Raw genomic sequence first — 18,604 nt, 5'->3', positions numbered from 1 at the left:
TTTTTTATTTTTTTTTACTGCACTTACTGGATATTATATGTTATAATATAGTCATAGATACGACCTTACAATTAAAGAAAACACCATGATTTCACAACCCTAAATAGTGAAACAGGAAACTCTGATATTGTTGTGTCAGTTATTGAACAGGAAGAAGATATTTCAGAAAAAAGGAACTGGGCTTATTTGCAGTACCACTTCAACATATGGACTGTCCTATGACCAAAATTTGCTGAAGTATTGCTTCCTCCTTTTTACATGCCTGGACTCATGCATAACCTCATGCCTAACCTCTCTCACACACACACACACACACACACACACACACACACACACACACACACACACACACACACACACACACTGTATAGAAATTAGGGTCACACAGATTAGTAGGTTTGAAGAACCGATGCTAAAGAACAGGTCAGAATGGCGTCATTGAAAGGAAGAACAGAAGTATGGAATGTTAATGGAAAGAGATAAATCAGGATGTATAAAAGAAGGTTGATAGGGAAACACAAGTAATAGAGAGATTTTAAAATGTTTCATCCCACCTGCTAAATCACTTCTTCATCTACCCATCTAAGCTTCGAGCTTTAAGCGTCCACTGTTACTGTTAACTATAGCAAGGGTTTTCAATCTGTAGGCCAGGCCCCCAGAGAGAGTGAACACTTGTTAATGGTGCCTGTCTTTGGCTCAAGCATTTAAGCAAAAGAAAACAAAAAAAAAAACCCAAAAAACTACATTTCAACTATTGTTGAACTTTTCAGCAGTTCATTATTTAGCCACTTGGGGGCGATCTCCCAGTATACCTGACTGCGGGAACGCCATACTTGCTTGTGCAAAACAGGAAAAGCTTGTCATTTATTCTGTTTTCTGAGAATTTAGGTTACTGTACCAGTTGTTCTTTGGAAGGCAAGGTGCATATGTTTCCTTGGCTCAGCATTCACTGAGGCAGTGTAGAGGCAGATTTACCTCCACCTCCACACTGACTGATTCCATTGATCCCCAAATACTGTTAATGCAAATAAAATGCATTAGACAATAATATTCAATATTTTGCAGTTAATTACATGTACTTCTTTAATTTCTTTCCAAATTTGTCACCTGCTAATTCCTACACATTTTAGTAAATGCTAGCACAGGTTTCCTCTGCAATTTTATATACATACATACTCCAAGATGGCCATGGTTAGCTACGTCACTGATATTTAAGTCAGAATCAGAGGTTAGAAGAGGTTCATACCCAAAAAAGGTTGGAAACCCTTGATCTATAGTTTAAAAGGTTAGAGTTTATTTGTATTTGTCTGTGTTTTGTTGTCAAGAATATTGTATAAAATGTAAACCACAAGATACAGAAAAACACGTAATCACTATATTATTTGTAAGTGTGTGTTCATAAGTACATAAGCAGGTAGATTATTTGAGTATATTTAGTGTCTCTGGGTATCTGTCTATTTAAGTGTTTGTGTGTCGGGGCATATGTGTCTGTTGTGTGTGAGTGTGGATTTACTCTGACAGGCTATATTGCTTATGTATGTAAATAAAATAGATGAGTCTGTTCTGTATTAATGTAAATCTGAATAAGGTGCTGAGACACGAACTACATTGCTATTGCAGATAGCTCAGATTCTTAAAATCTGGAACTATACCATAGAGATGAGTAACATTCCATCAAAAACTATTGTCTCAATTGGTGTTTTGATGTCAGTGTTGGAGAGTATTTGTCTAACATGTCACTCAAAAATGTCCCATAGGTGCTTAGTTTGTTTGAGATCTGATGACTATGAAATCCATAACTTATGCACGAATCAGCAATAACCTTAAAACTACTGGTAAAGTAAATAATAACGATTACTTTGTTACATTGGCACCTGTCAATGGGAATATATTAGCCAGTAAGTGAAGAGTGAGTTTTCATATTTGAGGTGTTTTAAGCATGAATATTTGAGAGACTCTGAAAAGAGGCATATTCAGGGATAGATGACTGAGTCAGAGCCATGGGTACAGGGACATGGGCACTGAAGGCTAATTGAACCATATAGGGGTGGATGTAAATCGTTCTGGTATGATCGTATAGAAAAGGTACTGTAACACAAATTGCTGAAAAAAAAACAAAGTAAAACTGTTAATTTGACCCCAAGAGTGATCACAGTGTTCAAGCTGGCCCCTGTGCACAAATGAAAGCCCCTACAATGGGCATGTGAGCAGCAGAATATGTAAATGGAGCAATGAAAGAAAGTGACCTATTCTGATGAATCACATTTGCTGTTATGGCATTTGGGATTGCTTGATGCTTGAGCATTTTTAACTTGGGAAAGGATATAAATGCTTAATCATTATATAAAATTATATACAATTATTATATAAGGGACAAACTTTAATTTATAAAGAACATCTTATTCATTTTTCTTACCACATTATCTGTGTAAAGCTGCTTTGAGACAATGGTTATTGTTAAAAATGCTATATAACTAAACATTTATTGAATTTAATTGAATAAAATCCAACAATCAGAAAAAAACAGGGTCCAACAGACAGAGTCCAACAGACGTCTTTCATTAATCTGACATCTGTATGTAACATGAAGGAAAATACTTGAATGCTGTCTAATCTCTCCAGTGTAGTTTTAGATATATATTTTAAGTCATTAATAAACATTTAATGTGGTGAGATAACACATACAGCTGGATAATTATGAATAGATCATTTGCCTTACAGCACCAGGTTCCATTTTAATACAGAATGATAGAATCTTCTTGGAAAAAATTTTTATTCTTTGCAAAATACATTTTTAGAATAATTGGTTATATTAAGGATCTTATTGTGCATTCAATATTCATTAAGAAACAGACATTTTAGATCATCTACATTCTACACAGATTACTGATTATGTATTCACTTCTGTGTGTGGGTGTGGTGTGTGTGTGCGTATGTGCACACATATGTGCGTATGTATATACATGCACACATTGGCTTGATAAGAATATTTTCCTTGCTGCAGTCTCCACAGTCCTTTCACTATGATAAAGAGCTGATGAAGAGGACTCTTGGCCGGCCTACTTATGCTTTTGAGGCCAGGCAATATGTCGTAAGTGTGTGTAGGTATTTTTGTATGGGTGTGTGAAAGTCTTCCTATTATTCAGCCAAGATTAACTGATCTTGGTGAGAATATTATACGTGTGTGTGTGTGTGTGTGTGTGTGTGTGTGTGTGTGTGTGTGTGTGTGTGTGCGCGTGTGTGTGTGTGTGTGTGTGTGTGTGTGTGAGTGCACACTGGAATAAATCTGTAGTTAGACGTGTCATATAAGTGACCTACAGACATAACCTCATTTAGTGTTTTTTTTTTTTTATTTCATAAATGAGGTTAGCGTCTGTTTTTGATTAACTTTAATAAAATTCCAATCGTAAATATTTTTACAATATCAACAATATTGTACTATCTATTATTCTACCTATAGCCCTGCCATTGTCACTTACCCTTGAACCCTCAAGTCAGAGCTTTTTAGCTGTAAATCAGTGTGTGTAGGGGTTAATTCTCAAAGTGCCACAAGTGCAATGCTTGAAATTATGCTGGAAATGAAAGGATAAAGCCTAAGACCAGGCAAGCACTATGTGAACTTTGACCTTTGTGTTATTTGGACATATGTTGATATGTCTCCGAATTTACCCCTGGTCCTTCTTGATGTCATAAAGATTGTAGCTGTTTGTCTGAATTCCATACATGCCTCTTTATATATCTGTACGTACTGTATACAAATTTGTCCTGTCTGTTAGTTTACATTACATTACACATTATGTTAGTTTTGTATAGTTTTTATCAAAATGTGTTATATTCAGTAATGTAGAATTGTAGCATTAGGGTCATCCTTGTATAGCTATATTAGCACTGCAGAACTTGTACTGTATGTTTAACCTTTTAAAAACAATATGTGCTTTCCCTAGTGGAAGAACATTAAGATCCAGTGCATTATTTTGTCATCAAGATGTTTCCTGACCAATGTTTCAGCATTCTTGTTCCGGAAGAGTTTGGTAAAATGCGAATCACTGTAGTTTCTTCAACTATTATGTTGAATATTTTTAACTGTTAGATGATACCAACCATACTGTAAAAACTTTGCTGTTTTTTAGGTATTTAGTATGGAACACATACTTGCATGTCAGTATTGCTCCAAAATAAGTCACTCATTATCACATGATTTTTATACTTTATTGAAAGACTTTCCAAATTCATTTTTGTTTACATTTTTAACAATTCTAAACAAATTCTTGCCTTGTAATTCGAACACAGGCTTTCTATATACTAGTGCTCTAGTGTCTTACTCTGAAAAAAAGCTTTTTTTGTGTTATTGTGTCAGAGTGTATTAAGGACGTGATTGTATATATGAAAATGAACATTGGTCTCAAGAAATTTTTCATTGCCATGTGGATTTCATGTGTTTTTCAATCGAGCGCTGCAATTGCTCTCTTTCTTCTGTCCTTCTTCATTTCTTTTCTGTCATAATCTATTTTCTATCTTATTCCAGCTATGCTTCTTAGCCATTGTCTGGCTGAAGCTTTAGACACCCAACCCCCCCAATCATTTTAACATCAAGTTTGTTTGTTTTTTTGTAACCTGATGAAGTTCACTACAATTCAAATAGAAAATTTGGTGCATGCATGATTCTTTTGTTATTAGGTTTCTCAAGTGCTCATTAACACTTCAAAATTTCATGTTTTACAATAATTTTGTTTCTATACAAAATATATAAGTAGTCAAAATAAATCTTTCTGTTTGAAAACTTCAAATCGCTAGGGGGAAACATTATATGGAATGTCTAAATCATGAAAGGGAAAATTGTATTCATAATGCTTAAAAGTGACAGTTTTCCCCTTCTATGTTTTATGTGTTTTTAGCTCGGTTGCTGATGGTCACCCCTTTCTGTGGCAGTGCAGAATCGTGGGCGCTTTTTTTCAACAGTTACATTTTGGTTACTAGTTTGATTGTTTAAGCATCATTCCAGAGTACCGGTATTACCCATAATTGTAACTGCACAAGATGTTTTACTGTGTGCATCACTCCACTAGTTTGTGTTAATTGTGTACAATTCCACTTCCTAGTTTGAAACGATGACTACATTAGAGATAGCAACATTATTAGCACTCATGGCAAAATAAAATTTTAAAGAATATAATTTTTTCTATAAAATATAAAAGTCTGATGAAAGATAAAGATAAAAAGAAAGATCTATATGCTGGCTATAGTGTAAGTGGTTTTTTAGAGAAAAAATCATTTTGCCATATTTTGTGTCTGAAATGTGACTTAATCTTAATTTTTGTTTTTGTTTATATAACTGCTGTGTTAAAGCAGTATTGCATTTGTAAATGTGTGGTAATACTTAATATCATCGGAGTGATTCTAATTGGCCAGTAGGTGTTTTTAATATTTTATTACATTTTCTATACAATAAAAATACATTAATAAAATACTTCAGTATAGGTTGTTACTGAAAAACAATAATTAGTAACAAACAAACAAATAAATAATCATTTACACTGCTGCAGCATTTACTATTTTGCCGTTACAGCACACCCCTCCATGTTTTATTCTTAAATAAATATTCAAACGTATTTTTATATTAAATCTGATAAGCTAATAATTTGTTAAAATTGGTGACAAAACAAAAGAATAAATGGATGCTCTAAAATACAAAAGTATCCACTTTTTACAGTGAGCATTTTATGATTAAAGACACTCATTAAAGAGACACGCTGTGTAGCTCACAGATGTGGGTGAATATTTACCATCTGGAACATTTTGAATGTTGCTGAGCACAGACAATTTTACAAATAATAATAATAATATAAAAGTTATTTCTCTGGAAACAGCTAGTTCTTAAGGTCTAAAAACACATCTGTCAAAATATCAAGACATCAATATGTAGAAAAAGTTAATCTTGATAAGTACACAGCAATATTTGTCCAGTTATAGGAAAAATAAAACATGCGTAGGAATTTTTTTTTTTTGCTTTTTGAGCACTTTTTTAGTAGTGACCTTCACCAGTGACATCATGACCCAACTTAGCATAGACATTGTGTGTGTGTGTGTGTGTGTGTGTGTATACACTTGTGAGAGAACAGTGATGCAGTGTGGCTCCTCTGATGTTGTTTTTTCTCTCTCTGCTCCTTTCTTCATCATTCTCTCTTTTCTCCTCGAGAAGCTCTCTCTGAAGTTGGTAAGCATGTTGATAATCGCATGAATTTATTGGCATGACTGTAGCATGCTCGATGTCTTCATAACCCACAAAACCATTTCACTAATGACACCTTGTGTTCTTTTTAATTTTGATGCCTTATTGTATGAACTGCAGTTCATTTTAATCAGTTAAAATCATTTAACTTTGTTCTTTTATTTTATTATTTGTTATTTTAATACGTTCACAAATGTGGTGTTGTCTTATGTTTTGTTTGCTTTTGTTTTTGTTTTGTCTGTCTCATGTCTGTGGTGGCCATCCCTCTGTTTAGATCTCGCTCAATGCCCACGTGCGGAATCTTATTGAGGTGACCCAAAACCCAACACTGTTCCTCTTGTCTAGTTGCTTGTCTGTTAAACTGTTCAGTTAAGCACAATAACATCTTGGCTTTCTTTCACCTAATGGTTAAATAACCCATAAGTAGTTGCCTTGTACCTAATTCCTTTGAATAGTTTTAGTCTAAAGGTGTGTGATGTTTTTTTTTGTTGTTGTTGTTCCCACGTTGCCCTAGCTTATAATTACAGTTTTATGTGTATTTTATGTGACTACAAAATTCTTAAATGAACTTAGTTGAAACTATTTTCGAAGTTGTAAACAAATTATTAATTCAAACCACATTGGCCTTGACCAGGACAATGTACTTACTTAAAATTTATGAATAACTAAGAATGAATAAATAAATGAAGCAGTAAAACAATCCAGTGAGAGCTCATGTTATTTAATGTGGCCTTTTTGCTTGCTTCTCCAGAGACTGTTTTGTTCTTGCTGGTTCCCAGGTTTCCAACACACCTCAACTTTAGTACACACAAAAGCTTTCTGTTTGCATAAAAGTGCAGTTTATCTGTCACTGTGTTAAGCAACAGATTTTTACATTACATTTAATTTACCTTTTTTATTTTCAAATATTAAATTTTGAGAATTCGTACATTCCATTAAAATATTTACTGAAACAATAACAAATTTCCTAAAAATAATATATCACAACTATCCTAAATAAAATATGTATGTGTATATATAGTTATAGATTTATAAACAAAAGTTACATTTAAAAAACCTGTGTAACTATGTAAATTTATTTATATTTTTATTCTTTCTTCATTTAAATGATGAGGAATACTAAAAACTAACTCTTTAACAAACTAAATTTTAAAAAGGAACCTTTATCTGACATTAAGCAATTTAAAGAAAATATGATTGATGCATGCTTTGCATTATCATTTGCATGAGTACTGGGATGGTAATGATTATTTCAGGTTTATTTTGTTAGTATTGCATGCATAGTATCTTTTTTGTTGTGTTGCTGCAATCTTGCATGCTGGACCAAGGGAAATGGGTTAGGTTTGAAGTGCACTGTACATGCAGTGTACACACTACATGCAGACAGTAAAGTGGAGTGAAATTTAGCAAATTATGTTTGAACTGGAATTTACATTGATATTCAGTGGTCATTATGACTGTAAATATAACATACATAACAAAAATAACTAGCTGGCTGACAACCTGGATAAGTCTTGAGTACAAATCCAAGCATGTTCCTCCATTCCAAACATAATAAAGTAAAAATCATGTCAATAATGGCTTTAGGCAGGTCAAAAATGCAAGTAAATTTTTTGGCCCAAGTCAGGGGAAAATCGTACTGGATTCTGAATGTTTCATCTTCTTTTGCATTGTGCACAAGCTGCTTAATTTTCCAACCACAAAAACAGCAAATAGGGAAAATTCTGAAGGATGACTCAACAACCCTAGAGCTCAATACATCAGTGCAGGAAACAGGAAATTAGCTACTTAAAAAAATTACAAAGTGACCTGACACAAATTCTGATGAATCATACTGCCTACAACCAAAATTCCAAATCCTATAATTTATATTAAGGAGGGAAATCATCAACTTCAAATCCACACAAAGATAGTCAGTCAGACTATAAGAAGCTACTATCTATATCCCAATCACATTTTTGCTTAAACTGCATGGGTAAGTATAGAGTCAATACATTCACTTAAGATATTGACTCTCTCTCTCTCTCTCTCTCTCTCTCTCTCTCTCTCTCTCTCTCTCTCTCTCTCTCTCTCTCTCTCTCTCTCTCTCTCTCTCTCTCTCTCTCTCTCTCTCTCTCTCTCTCTCTCTCTCTTTGTCTTGGTTTTAGGGTGCGACTCCAGAAGATTTTAGTCATCTGCCCCCAGAACAAAGGAGAAAGAAACTACAAGCGAAGATTGACGACATTAATAAAGACATACAGAAAGAGCTGGACCAGAAGTACACACACACACACACACACACACACACACACACACACACACACACACACACACACACACATATATATATATATATATATATATATATATATATATATATATATATATATATATATATATATATATATATATATATATATATACATACAGTAATCCCCACTTTACCGCGGTTTGAATCTCGTGCCCCGGTTTATCGCGGAATTGAGTTTGCCACATGACTAATTTGTTTAGCTGATTTTCCTGGTCTCTCGCCGATAGCACGATAGACCAAAAAACTTTTAGGGAATTGTTTTTATGGAGTTTTAGGTTTAAATAATGAAATTTATTAATAAAAATCTAATTATTAATGATAAAATGAAGTAAAATGTTAATACAGTACAGTACTGTATACATAAAATAGCATACATCGCGGTTTATCGTTTATTGCAAGCAGTTTTGGAATGTAACCACCGAGATAAACAGGACATTAATGTATATATAAAATACAATTGTTATTTATTTACCACCTTGATGTATTCTCAACAATATATTCTATTAATTCAATTTTGTTATATTGAAATCATGGCAGAGAAACCCACTCAGAAAAAGCATTTAGCCACTTCTGCACAGATGAGCTCACATATTCCAAAGGATTTGTTAACTCTGCTCTGGGTTATGGATGCAAATCAAATAAGTTTATATATAAAAGGAAACAACGGTACAACATGTTCATTATAGCTAACATTTTTGGCCAACTTTTTATGTCAGCGTATATGCATCATCATATACTGTCATTGCAGAGATTTAATCTGTGTGTGTGTGTGTGTGTGTGTGTGTGTGTGTGTGTGTGTGTGTGTGTGTGTGTGTGTGTGTGTGTGTGTTTCCCTCAGAGATGCACTGACTAAAATGAAGGATGTGTATGTGAAGAACCCCCAGATGGGGGATCCAAGCAGTGTGGACCCACGACTTGCAGAGATCAGCCATAACGTTGATAAACTACAGGCTGAGCTACAGAAGTTTGAGGTGCATATATAATTTTATTGTTTATCCCTATGTAATACCCAGCTCCAAACAAAACTACTTATGTGCTCTGTGTGTATGTGTTTACACATTGCAGGGCTGGCTAGCAGAAGTGGAGGGCAGAATGCCGGTGAGAAATGAATCTACTCAAAGACAAAGTGTTGCATATGAAACTCAAAACAGTACCACGACATCCAACAATAACTGTGCTCAGGACCGTGAAAGGTATGCACACTCACACACCTCTGCTTTTATTTTTGCAGTCTCTGCAGCTATGACATTCTCTATAAAATTTCAGTGTACAATTTTTAAGTGAGAGAGATGATTTGCTTGAACACCACTGTAACAAAATTGAACCAGACTCTAAAAAGAATATAAATTAAATTGTAATATATTAATTTTATTAAATGTATTAAATACTCATATTCTTTCAACTAGTTTCATTGCAACACTGATTTGCTTTTTACATGTTGGCTGAAAATGAGTTTACTAATGCCTGTGATAATGACTCAGTAAATAGTGCTGCTGCTATAGTTACTCTGTGTGTATGCGGATCTGTGTGTGTGTGTGCGGGTCTGTGTTTGTGTTTGTGTGTGTGATGGAGCAGTCCAGATGGTAGCTACACTGAGGAACAGAGCTCTGAAGTACAGACAAAATCTCAGACTGACCCTGAGTTTGATGAATTTGATGATGCTGAAGAAGAAATGTTGCCCACTATTGGAACCTGCAAAGCATTGTACCCTTTTGAAGGTACCACAGACATACAAAAAACAAAACAAAACGAACACACATTAAGTATATGTCTATGGTCATTGCTGAAAATGTTGATCATTTTGTCATAGTTTAGCCATTTTGTGCCATTTGTTATGGGAATGATTTCAAAGGGACGAATAAAATGGTCTTGTTTGGATTGTAGCCATTTGGCCTCTTTTTTAATTTTACCTCTTTTCCTTTATATCTCTATCTTCTCTCTTTAGGAAACAATGAGGGTACCCTCGCATTAGCAGAAGGAGAGGTGCTCTTTGTGATCGAGGAGGATAAAGGAGATGGCTGGACACGTGTCCGGAGGAACGAGGAAGAGGAGGGCTACGTTCCCTCATCATACATTGAGGTGTTCCTCGACTCCAATGCCAAAGGTATCCACACCTGAATAGTATTGTAGGTTTATTAATGAATGGGGGTCATAATATGTATACTATTTAATTAGGGGAAAAAGTGAAAAAGAAAATGTCAACACATTCAATGTATTGACTACAGAGTTGATTAGTATATTCTATTTATGGCAAACAAATTTTTTACAAGATACCACATGAGAAATGGTATGTAAAACACACAAAAATTAATGATGTTACAGCATCATATCCTGCTGTTTAAATGTATCAGATGGTTAATATTCATTATAAGCTACCCTCTAGCTACCCTTTTATATTACATTTCTATTTATATTACATTTGATCTTCAATTCAAAATGACTTGAGTATACAGTGTAGTTGATAGTATGTGAGGATTATTATTTAGTAACAATTTAGTGTCAGTAATGGCATAAAGATTTTTTAAAATATTATTTCATTAATTGAACAAAAAATTATGCACCATCTTTATCACCCATATTAAAAGTAATTGCTTCACTAAACTTAAACTGGTTGTGCCACATTTAGCAGGGAAAATGTAAGGTTTCTGAACAATGGAGATCATTTTTCTCACATTGCTGTTGAGGAATTATGACATCCTCTTTTTGCAGAGTTGCCTTTATTTAGCCACATTATAAGGCTTTCAAACATAACTTGCCCATTTAAGGTCCTCATTGGAATCAAGTCAGGACTTTGACTGGCCTCTCTAGAACCTTCAGATGTAGAACCATTGCTTGATTGTTGGTATGATGTTCTTTGTTAGGATTAGACTAGATGTAAAAAGTACTTTTAATGCTCCATTGAAGAGTCAACATAACTTTTTCTAATTAATTTTTGGAATATGTGAAAGGTGTATTTTGTGTTTAGTATGGCTGTCTTTGTCTTGTATACATTTTTGCCTTAAGATCTAAAACAGTTAACTATTACCTATATGCAAGAATAGGAGAAAATTAAAAGGGGGCAAATACTATTTCAAAGTACTGATACTGATAAAGTACACTGATCAGCATGACATTATGACATTTTAACAATATGACCAGTGAAGTGAGTAACACTGATTATCTCTTCATCATGGCACCTGTTAGTGGGTGGGATATATTAGGTGAACATTGTGTCCCCAAAGTTGATGTGTTAGAAGCAGCAAAAATGTGTAAGCGTAGGGATTTGAATGAGTTTGACAAGGGTCAAATTGTGATGGCTAGACGATCGTTGCCCATAAAGATATGCCTGGCCAGTGTATCTTTGTATTGTATTTCTTCTGGTTTCTGGCTGCTTTGGATAACATTTTAGCTCACTAAGCTCACACACACACACACACACACGTACACATTATATATATATATATATATATATATATATATATATATATATATATATATATATATATATATATATATATATATATATAGTATATTCCAGTTTTATATGTAATAGTATATATGCATTGTATATACTGTATATTTATCTGGAGGAACATTTACCATAGCCCTACAGGTGGTCCATTGTATTGTTTCTTTACAGGTTATTATGTGTGGGATTAGGGGTTGTGAACAGAGCATACAACCCATTTTAGGGGTGAGAGAGTGTGTGTGTTTTTGTAGGTGTGGAGTGGACCTAATATATTTTAATGCCTATGATATACTGGCAATGTATTGATGCACAAGCAAATGCAAGAAAAATGAATCCTTGTAATTATAATAATCTTGTATAATAATCCTTGTAATAATAATCAATTTTTTATTTTTTTCAAATGTATTATAGACAGCTTACTTTCAAAGATTCTGACTCATAAACATGCCAAAGTATCATAGGCATAAATCAGTGCTGCATGGCATAATGAACTGAGAATGGTTAACTAACTTGGAACTGTGGACATCTACTGTAGTTTGCTCAGTGATGATGCATTTGAAGAAGCCCAAATCTAAAAGCCACACAAGCATTGAAGACAATACACTTCCCACATAACTTCTTTTTCTGTGCTTAAAACACATTTCCTCTCCAATGACAATACAAGAAAAAAAAAACATTTTATCTGCTTATCTTTGTCCATCTCCATCTCCATCTCCATACATAATTCTTGCTGGCTCATTATCTGTTCCTCATCACTCTGAATTTTGTTTACCACTGCATTTTAAAGAAACAGCAGAAACATCTAAAGATGTATAAGCTGTCTTGTGTGTCTAATAGTGTAGTTTATATTTAATTATATGCATTTTAAATATGTACTTATTATACATGATTTCAAATTTTTTTTTTTTTAATCTGACTGGTAATATTGCTATGTAATGATTCAGTCTTCTGTTTACATTTTCCCTGGCTGGAACTCAGCTCTAGCCAAAACGCAGTTGCTCATTTCCTTAAAAGACCACTTATGAGACTAAGTGAGCTTCTGCATTGAGAGTGGGTTTGTTGAAAGAAAGAGGAGCTTTGTTTCTCTTTTAATTTCATTTGGCCACATGAGCAGCAGAAGGCACAAAAAAAATTAATAATCGTTCCTCTATTTAGACTTTCCCTTTAAAAATACTATAAAGGGGTAGCAGAATCTCTCAGGTCTATCTGTATTGACTTTTGGAGGTTTTCCCCAAGTTTAACCTGAGGTCTAAAAAAAATGAATATACGAAAATATACAGCTGTATGCATGTGTTTGCATGGTGCCATGCAATGAATAGATGACCTTATTCCTAGTGTGACTGGAATAGACTCTAGATCCACACTGATCCTGTCTAGGATTAAATGTGAATTAAAAATGAATAAATGAAGGAATGTATTATTGATATAAATGCTGTCTGACAGTGTTCAACTTTACATATCAGAGCAGTATAAGAGATTACAGACCAATTAACTCAAGGCAGTGTCAATTTTCTTCTCTTGTCTCTTTATGTGTGTGTGGGTGTGTCTTTCTAACACAGTTTATGTTTGTAACTGCAGATTCCTAATGAAGAGAAGAGGGCACATGGCAAGTGACTGGAAAATACAGGAATATATCTCTCTACTAAAATGGAGAGAGTGAAACTTTGATGATGATGATGATGATGATGATGATGAAGATGATTGACTCATGGATTTGGAAGAAAGCAAGGCACAGGAGGCAGTGGAGCCTCTACTGCAGACAATAACTGAACCATGCCCCTGAAACCAATCAAAGATAAAAATAAATAAATAAATAAATAAATAAAAAAAAAATCAGACCATTAAAGCCGCTACATATAAGAAAATATAGCTTTTTCGCTATGCAGCTTACTAGCACCCATAATTGTAATTCAGTTCAACATGAGCTAGATAGTGTATACTACACATTGGCACAGATTAAACATTAGATCTGGTAACATAAATCTTGTCCACTCAGCCTCTGAAAGACACGCCATTCATTTCAGTGTTGTCCAAAATGTGACCAGTTTACCTTTAAACTTTTTCACACAGTAAACAAGAGGAAGTATGTATGTAGGATTGGTCAAATAGGACTATACTATATGTATATGTCTTTTGAGTCTTTGTGTTTTTACAATCAGGCCTTAGTTGCATTGCAACCAACAGATTTATTTATGTATTAGTCTTTTTTTTTTTTTTTTTAACAAGCACTGTACTCTGTTGCTTCGTTAGCCAGTGAGTAGCTATTAGGGGTTGTATAGACTAGTCAACTAGTACATTCACACGTTGCAGGCTAAATGTAGATAAAAAAAAAACAAAAAAAAAGCAAAGCTGATTCTATTGTCAACATGGTTTAAAAAGATTTGTATTACTTTTATATGAATTTTAGGTTAAAAGATGTGCATAGAAATGGGACTCTTTGTTGCCCTTTAAAGCTGAATAAAGATAAACAAAAGTCCCTGTTCTTTGGCTTTGCTAATTCTATCACAAACAGTGCCATGCAAAAGAGTGAAATCGGTGCCATGGTTTGCAAGTCACTATCCAATCTCACTCAAGTAGTATAAAGCCTGTCAGAGCATGCCAACAAACAGTCACACTTGTTTTCAGATGCTATTGAGGCTGTAGTTGAACTGGAGCTGTTTAACACCCAGGTCCTTATTAGACTTAAAAATCTTTCTGATGCTACAGTAGACATAGCTTCCTCGATCCACAAAAGGCCGGTCAATAAACTATAAAGACTACTCTGTTGAAGGACATTGAATTTTTATTTCCAGAAAAAAATGTAAACACAAGTGTATTTGCACATACTTAAATAATATAGTATGACACACAGCTATTTTTTGCACATTTATTGCACTGATTTATTTATATTTGTTGTTAAAAATTAAGCAGAAATTAAATCTAAAGCCTGCATTTTACAGTTAAAAAAAGGGCAATTTGAAACTCACTGCTGTTATTTATTAGTATTTAACTGCACCAATAAAATAGCCAAACATATTCGGAGATGACTTGAAATTACTGCTTGACTAGTAAAAATGAATACTCTTGCAACCCCTAGTAGCTCTCAGCAAACACTGTGAAGTCCCATTATTACAGGCACATTTTTAACAGGTTAATTTGCAGTCTCATCCTGTGGATTTATTGAGCCTGCCTACAAAGGTTAGCCATCATATGTTATGTGGTTGCTTATGTGGTATTGACTTATAAGTAAATTTTTTTTTTTTTTTTTTTTTTTTTTTTATCTGAATGAATATGATTATATTGGCAGACAGATAGCTAATCCTAAATCAGGGCTAGACAATGCTTTTCCACTGACACAAAGCTGTTACAAGAACCAAAGCTGGATTATTTCAACAGTTAAACTTTTAAGAAAGTACCATTTTCTACCTGCTTTGATATCCCATGCAAATATATTGTGAATGTAGATATATTTTTCATATATCTGATGTGGTTAAAATTTTGACTTCACACTTTTTTAAACCTTTAAAATGTTTAAGGAATAGTTCAGGATAAGGTTAGGTACACAAAATCTTTGTGCAAACAATGCCCCTTATTACACCAGACATCAACAGCATGGGGTCTGAACCCTGTTTTTTTATTTTAGTTTTGTACTGGTGCTATGAGGCTAATGTAGCTAACAAGAAATAGTCAGCTGTTGTCCCGCAGTTTGGCATTAAGAAAATGTCATGCTTATATCACATACTTATTTTAAACAGCTTAAAAAATAGATTCTTATTTATGGAGACTTGTTTATATATAAGTGTAACCAAAATATTTATTTAACATAAGCAAAAATATTTTAAAATGGAAAATGTTTAAAATGTTGAACATATTGTGCCTTTTATGCAGCTGCATGTAATGGCAGTAGTTACCATTGTCACCTCCTGTAGTCCTTGATTCTTAAGTTCGGATTTTTGTCTGTGCGGATTTTCTGTGCACGTTCCTCCTTGAGCATGCATATGCAGAAGCCCCAAGTATAAGAAAATAAATGTGAATTAAAATGGTTGTGAGGAGCTCCCATCCCAATGTTCAATCAAACCAGCATAAGTGGCAGTAAATACAGTATTCACAAGATACCGATCTGATGCAGAAACTCATAAAATCATGTAATCTGAAAATTGATTGAGACGATGCACATAGTAGCTGAACATGCATTGCTTGGAGGTTTGGCACATGCACCTTTGTGCAGGGAATGTGGAAGGACCACAAGAACCTCTTTGTTGAGAGTCATTATTTCACCTTCATTAGAATTATTTTATTTTGCCCACTGCAGTTTTAATTGATTTCTGCCAGTACCCATACACTTGGAAAGACTAAGAAAGGCAGCAGTAGCACCTCTATGCAAAGTTAAGTTCTTCTACCCTAGGTTTTTTAATGCAAGAGCACATTTCCAGAAGGTCTTTCATTTTCTAACCAACTATGAGTCAAATAATGACACATGCCTTACATGCATCTACAGTATATCTCTAATGCTGTAGTTTGTTATAATTCCAAATACAGCAGCAAAATAATGAGGGATTTTTAAATGTATTTAGTGCAATGAATGCACCTGTCACAATAAGAATATGCTTTTAAAGAGTCCATCATATTTATTCATATGCATGTGTGTATTAGTGATTCTTACATGTGAAATTAAATTAATTTTGAATTTAGAAAATTGTTTTACTCACGTTTTAATACATATTCAGGTCCGGAGTGATCTTGAGTACAGATTAATGCTATTTCATTTATGCAGTTGTTGTACAAATGGTGTTACTAAGTCAGGCGCTTTTATAGCGAGGTATGGCATGCAGTTTGCATGATGATAAACTGTGATTTTCTAAACTTTTTTCAGCTATTACTTACATTAATATCGTAGCACCACTGCACGCCATTTGGGGTAAAGAAAACAATAGCCTTCCTTTTTCTTTTGACTGAAATGTTCCTGGATATTATGATGGCAGCCTAGGTAAGCAACAGCAGCATTGTGTCAGTGAAAAAGCACTTTTAAACATAGCTCTAGCGGGAAACATTTATTCTAAGAGAATAAAATAAAGATTTAAATGTGTACATTCATTAGCAGAACTGGCTAAGGACTATAACATGGATTATGCACACCCACTTGGTGTCCATGGCTTTGTTCTGTGGTTGGTGATTTCCTTTCTTAGGCTTAATGTCTGTGGTATGGAAGAGAAATCATAGTTTTACTTTGACATTATCTTGTTTTGTAGAGAACATGATGAATCAACTTAATATTGTTTAGTTTCTGGAATTTCCTTTGACTACTCACGCTGGCACATAATTGATTTACATTGTTTGATTTGTAACTTCCTTATATTCTCATAGAGAGATTTATTATTATTATTATTATTATTATTATTATAGCTGATTTTTCATTTGCTGATTAAAGTTGTTTGTCGTATTGATTTTAAACTCTTTCGAAAACCGAAGCCTCCTGTTAAAAAGAATTCTTGGTCCATTAAAATGGTTATTTTGCCTTTCATTACAAGATAAATATCCAAACTGACCTACAAAAAAAAAATATATATATATATATATATATATATATATATATATATATATATATATATATATATATATATATATATATATATATATATAAAGCTGTAAATATGAAGCAAGAAAATATTGATGCTGCCTAAATACATCTTATTGTTCTGAAACATATAGGTTTTTTTTGCAATTTCTCTCTCACACAAACAAACCTGGCTGTGCTGTAAAGAGTGTCACTCTGGTTCCAAATCAGTAAATATACATATACATCTATAAATAAGAATGTACTGTGGAAATAATAATAAGAAAAAAATCTATTTTTAAGCTTTGGACTAATAATAAAATGTCATGAAATTGTACTGCTTCTCCTAAGCTAAGCAAGTCTTTTATTCCACTTTATGGCTCCATTTCCATTGTCATTTGTGTTCTGTTTGTTAAAATGGTATTTTCAGAAAACTTTATATTGTGTTAACTGTGTTAATTAAATATACACAGGAAATACATGAATGTATGTACTGGTACTTAATAGACAAACACATAACATGTTGCCTATTCTTAGGGTGTATAGAATCATTACCAGACACTCCAGGCAATAGGGCTAAGAATAAAGATGATTATGAATTCAAAGGATGAAGTAGTATTTTCAAATATACTTCCATTACTTTATTGTTTACTAAGAGACAAAAAAAGTAAGAATAAGAATACCACTAGTTAATAAATCTGGAATTGTAGACCTGTGTAAGTGGTAAAGGTTTCTGTGCTTGTTTATGTCCTCTACAGTGATTGCTAATTATTTAAAAGAACTTACAGTATTTGTGTGCATGAAGGCAATTGTCCATATCTGTATATAGGACTTGGTTATAAAAGTGCTAAATTCATGTGTTATATAAAATAAAATTTTATTTAATAGCAGTTAGAAAAATTTAAATTACACAGAAGCAGAAATATTTGGTTAATGCAATGTATTGCAATACAATAAAATAAGAAACAGAGAAAAATAGGAAGTTCCATATTTAGGAAATGCATGCTCCATTTATTTTAAAAATAGAGTTTCATTTTTAAATAGTGCAAATCTAATTAAAAGTTTAAAATATCTGAAAAAGAAGGTGCAACCACTTGTATAATC

The 18,604-nt window shown here is 33.5% G+C and overlaps 1 protein-coding gene across 21 annotated transcripts in view; it reads left to right on the top strand.

Annotated features, from left to right (window-relative positions):
* The window catches only part of fnbp1b (formin binding protein 1b), an 83,266-nt gene extending 65,429 nt beyond the window's left edge, over positions 1-17,837 (top strand). For 3 of the 21 annotated variants that reach the window (XM_083565120.1, XM_083565111.1, XM_083565114.1), the window contains 9 exons: positions 6,200-6,214; positions 6,504-6,539; positions 8,377-8,486; positions 9,358-9,490; positions 9,585-9,712; positions 10,092-10,237; positions 10,465-10,623; positions 12,139-12,192; positions 13,546-17,837. In XM_083565120.1, coding sequence (XP_083421246.1) covers positions 6,200-6,214; positions 6,504-6,539; positions 8,377-8,486; positions 9,358-9,490; positions 9,585-9,712; positions 10,092-10,237; positions 10,465-10,623; positions 12,139-12,158 — 747 coding nt within the window. In that variant the 3' untranslated portion in view covers positions 12,159-12,192; positions 13,546-17,837. Of the gene's footprint in view, positions 1-3,004; positions 3,092-6,199; positions 6,215-6,503; positions 6,540-8,376; positions 8,487-9,357; positions 9,491-9,584; positions 9,713-10,091; positions 10,238-10,464; positions 10,624-12,138; positions 12,193-13,545 lie in introns of all 21 variants that reach the window. The other 18 variants (XM_083565126.1, XM_083565112.1, XM_083565116.1 and 15 more) reach the window with 11 other exon arrangements.
* Positions 17,838-18,604: the final 767 nt, after the last annotated feature.

Source organism: Silurus aristotelis (assembly GCF_946808225.1).
Source record: "Silurus aristotelis genome assembly, chromosome: 16".
NCBI lineage: Eukaryota > Metazoa > Chordata > Actinopteri > Siluriformes > Siluridae > Silurus > Silurus aristotelis.
Note: the sequence above shows the minus strand (reverse complement) of the source record. Positions and strands in the feature narration are given on the sequence as shown.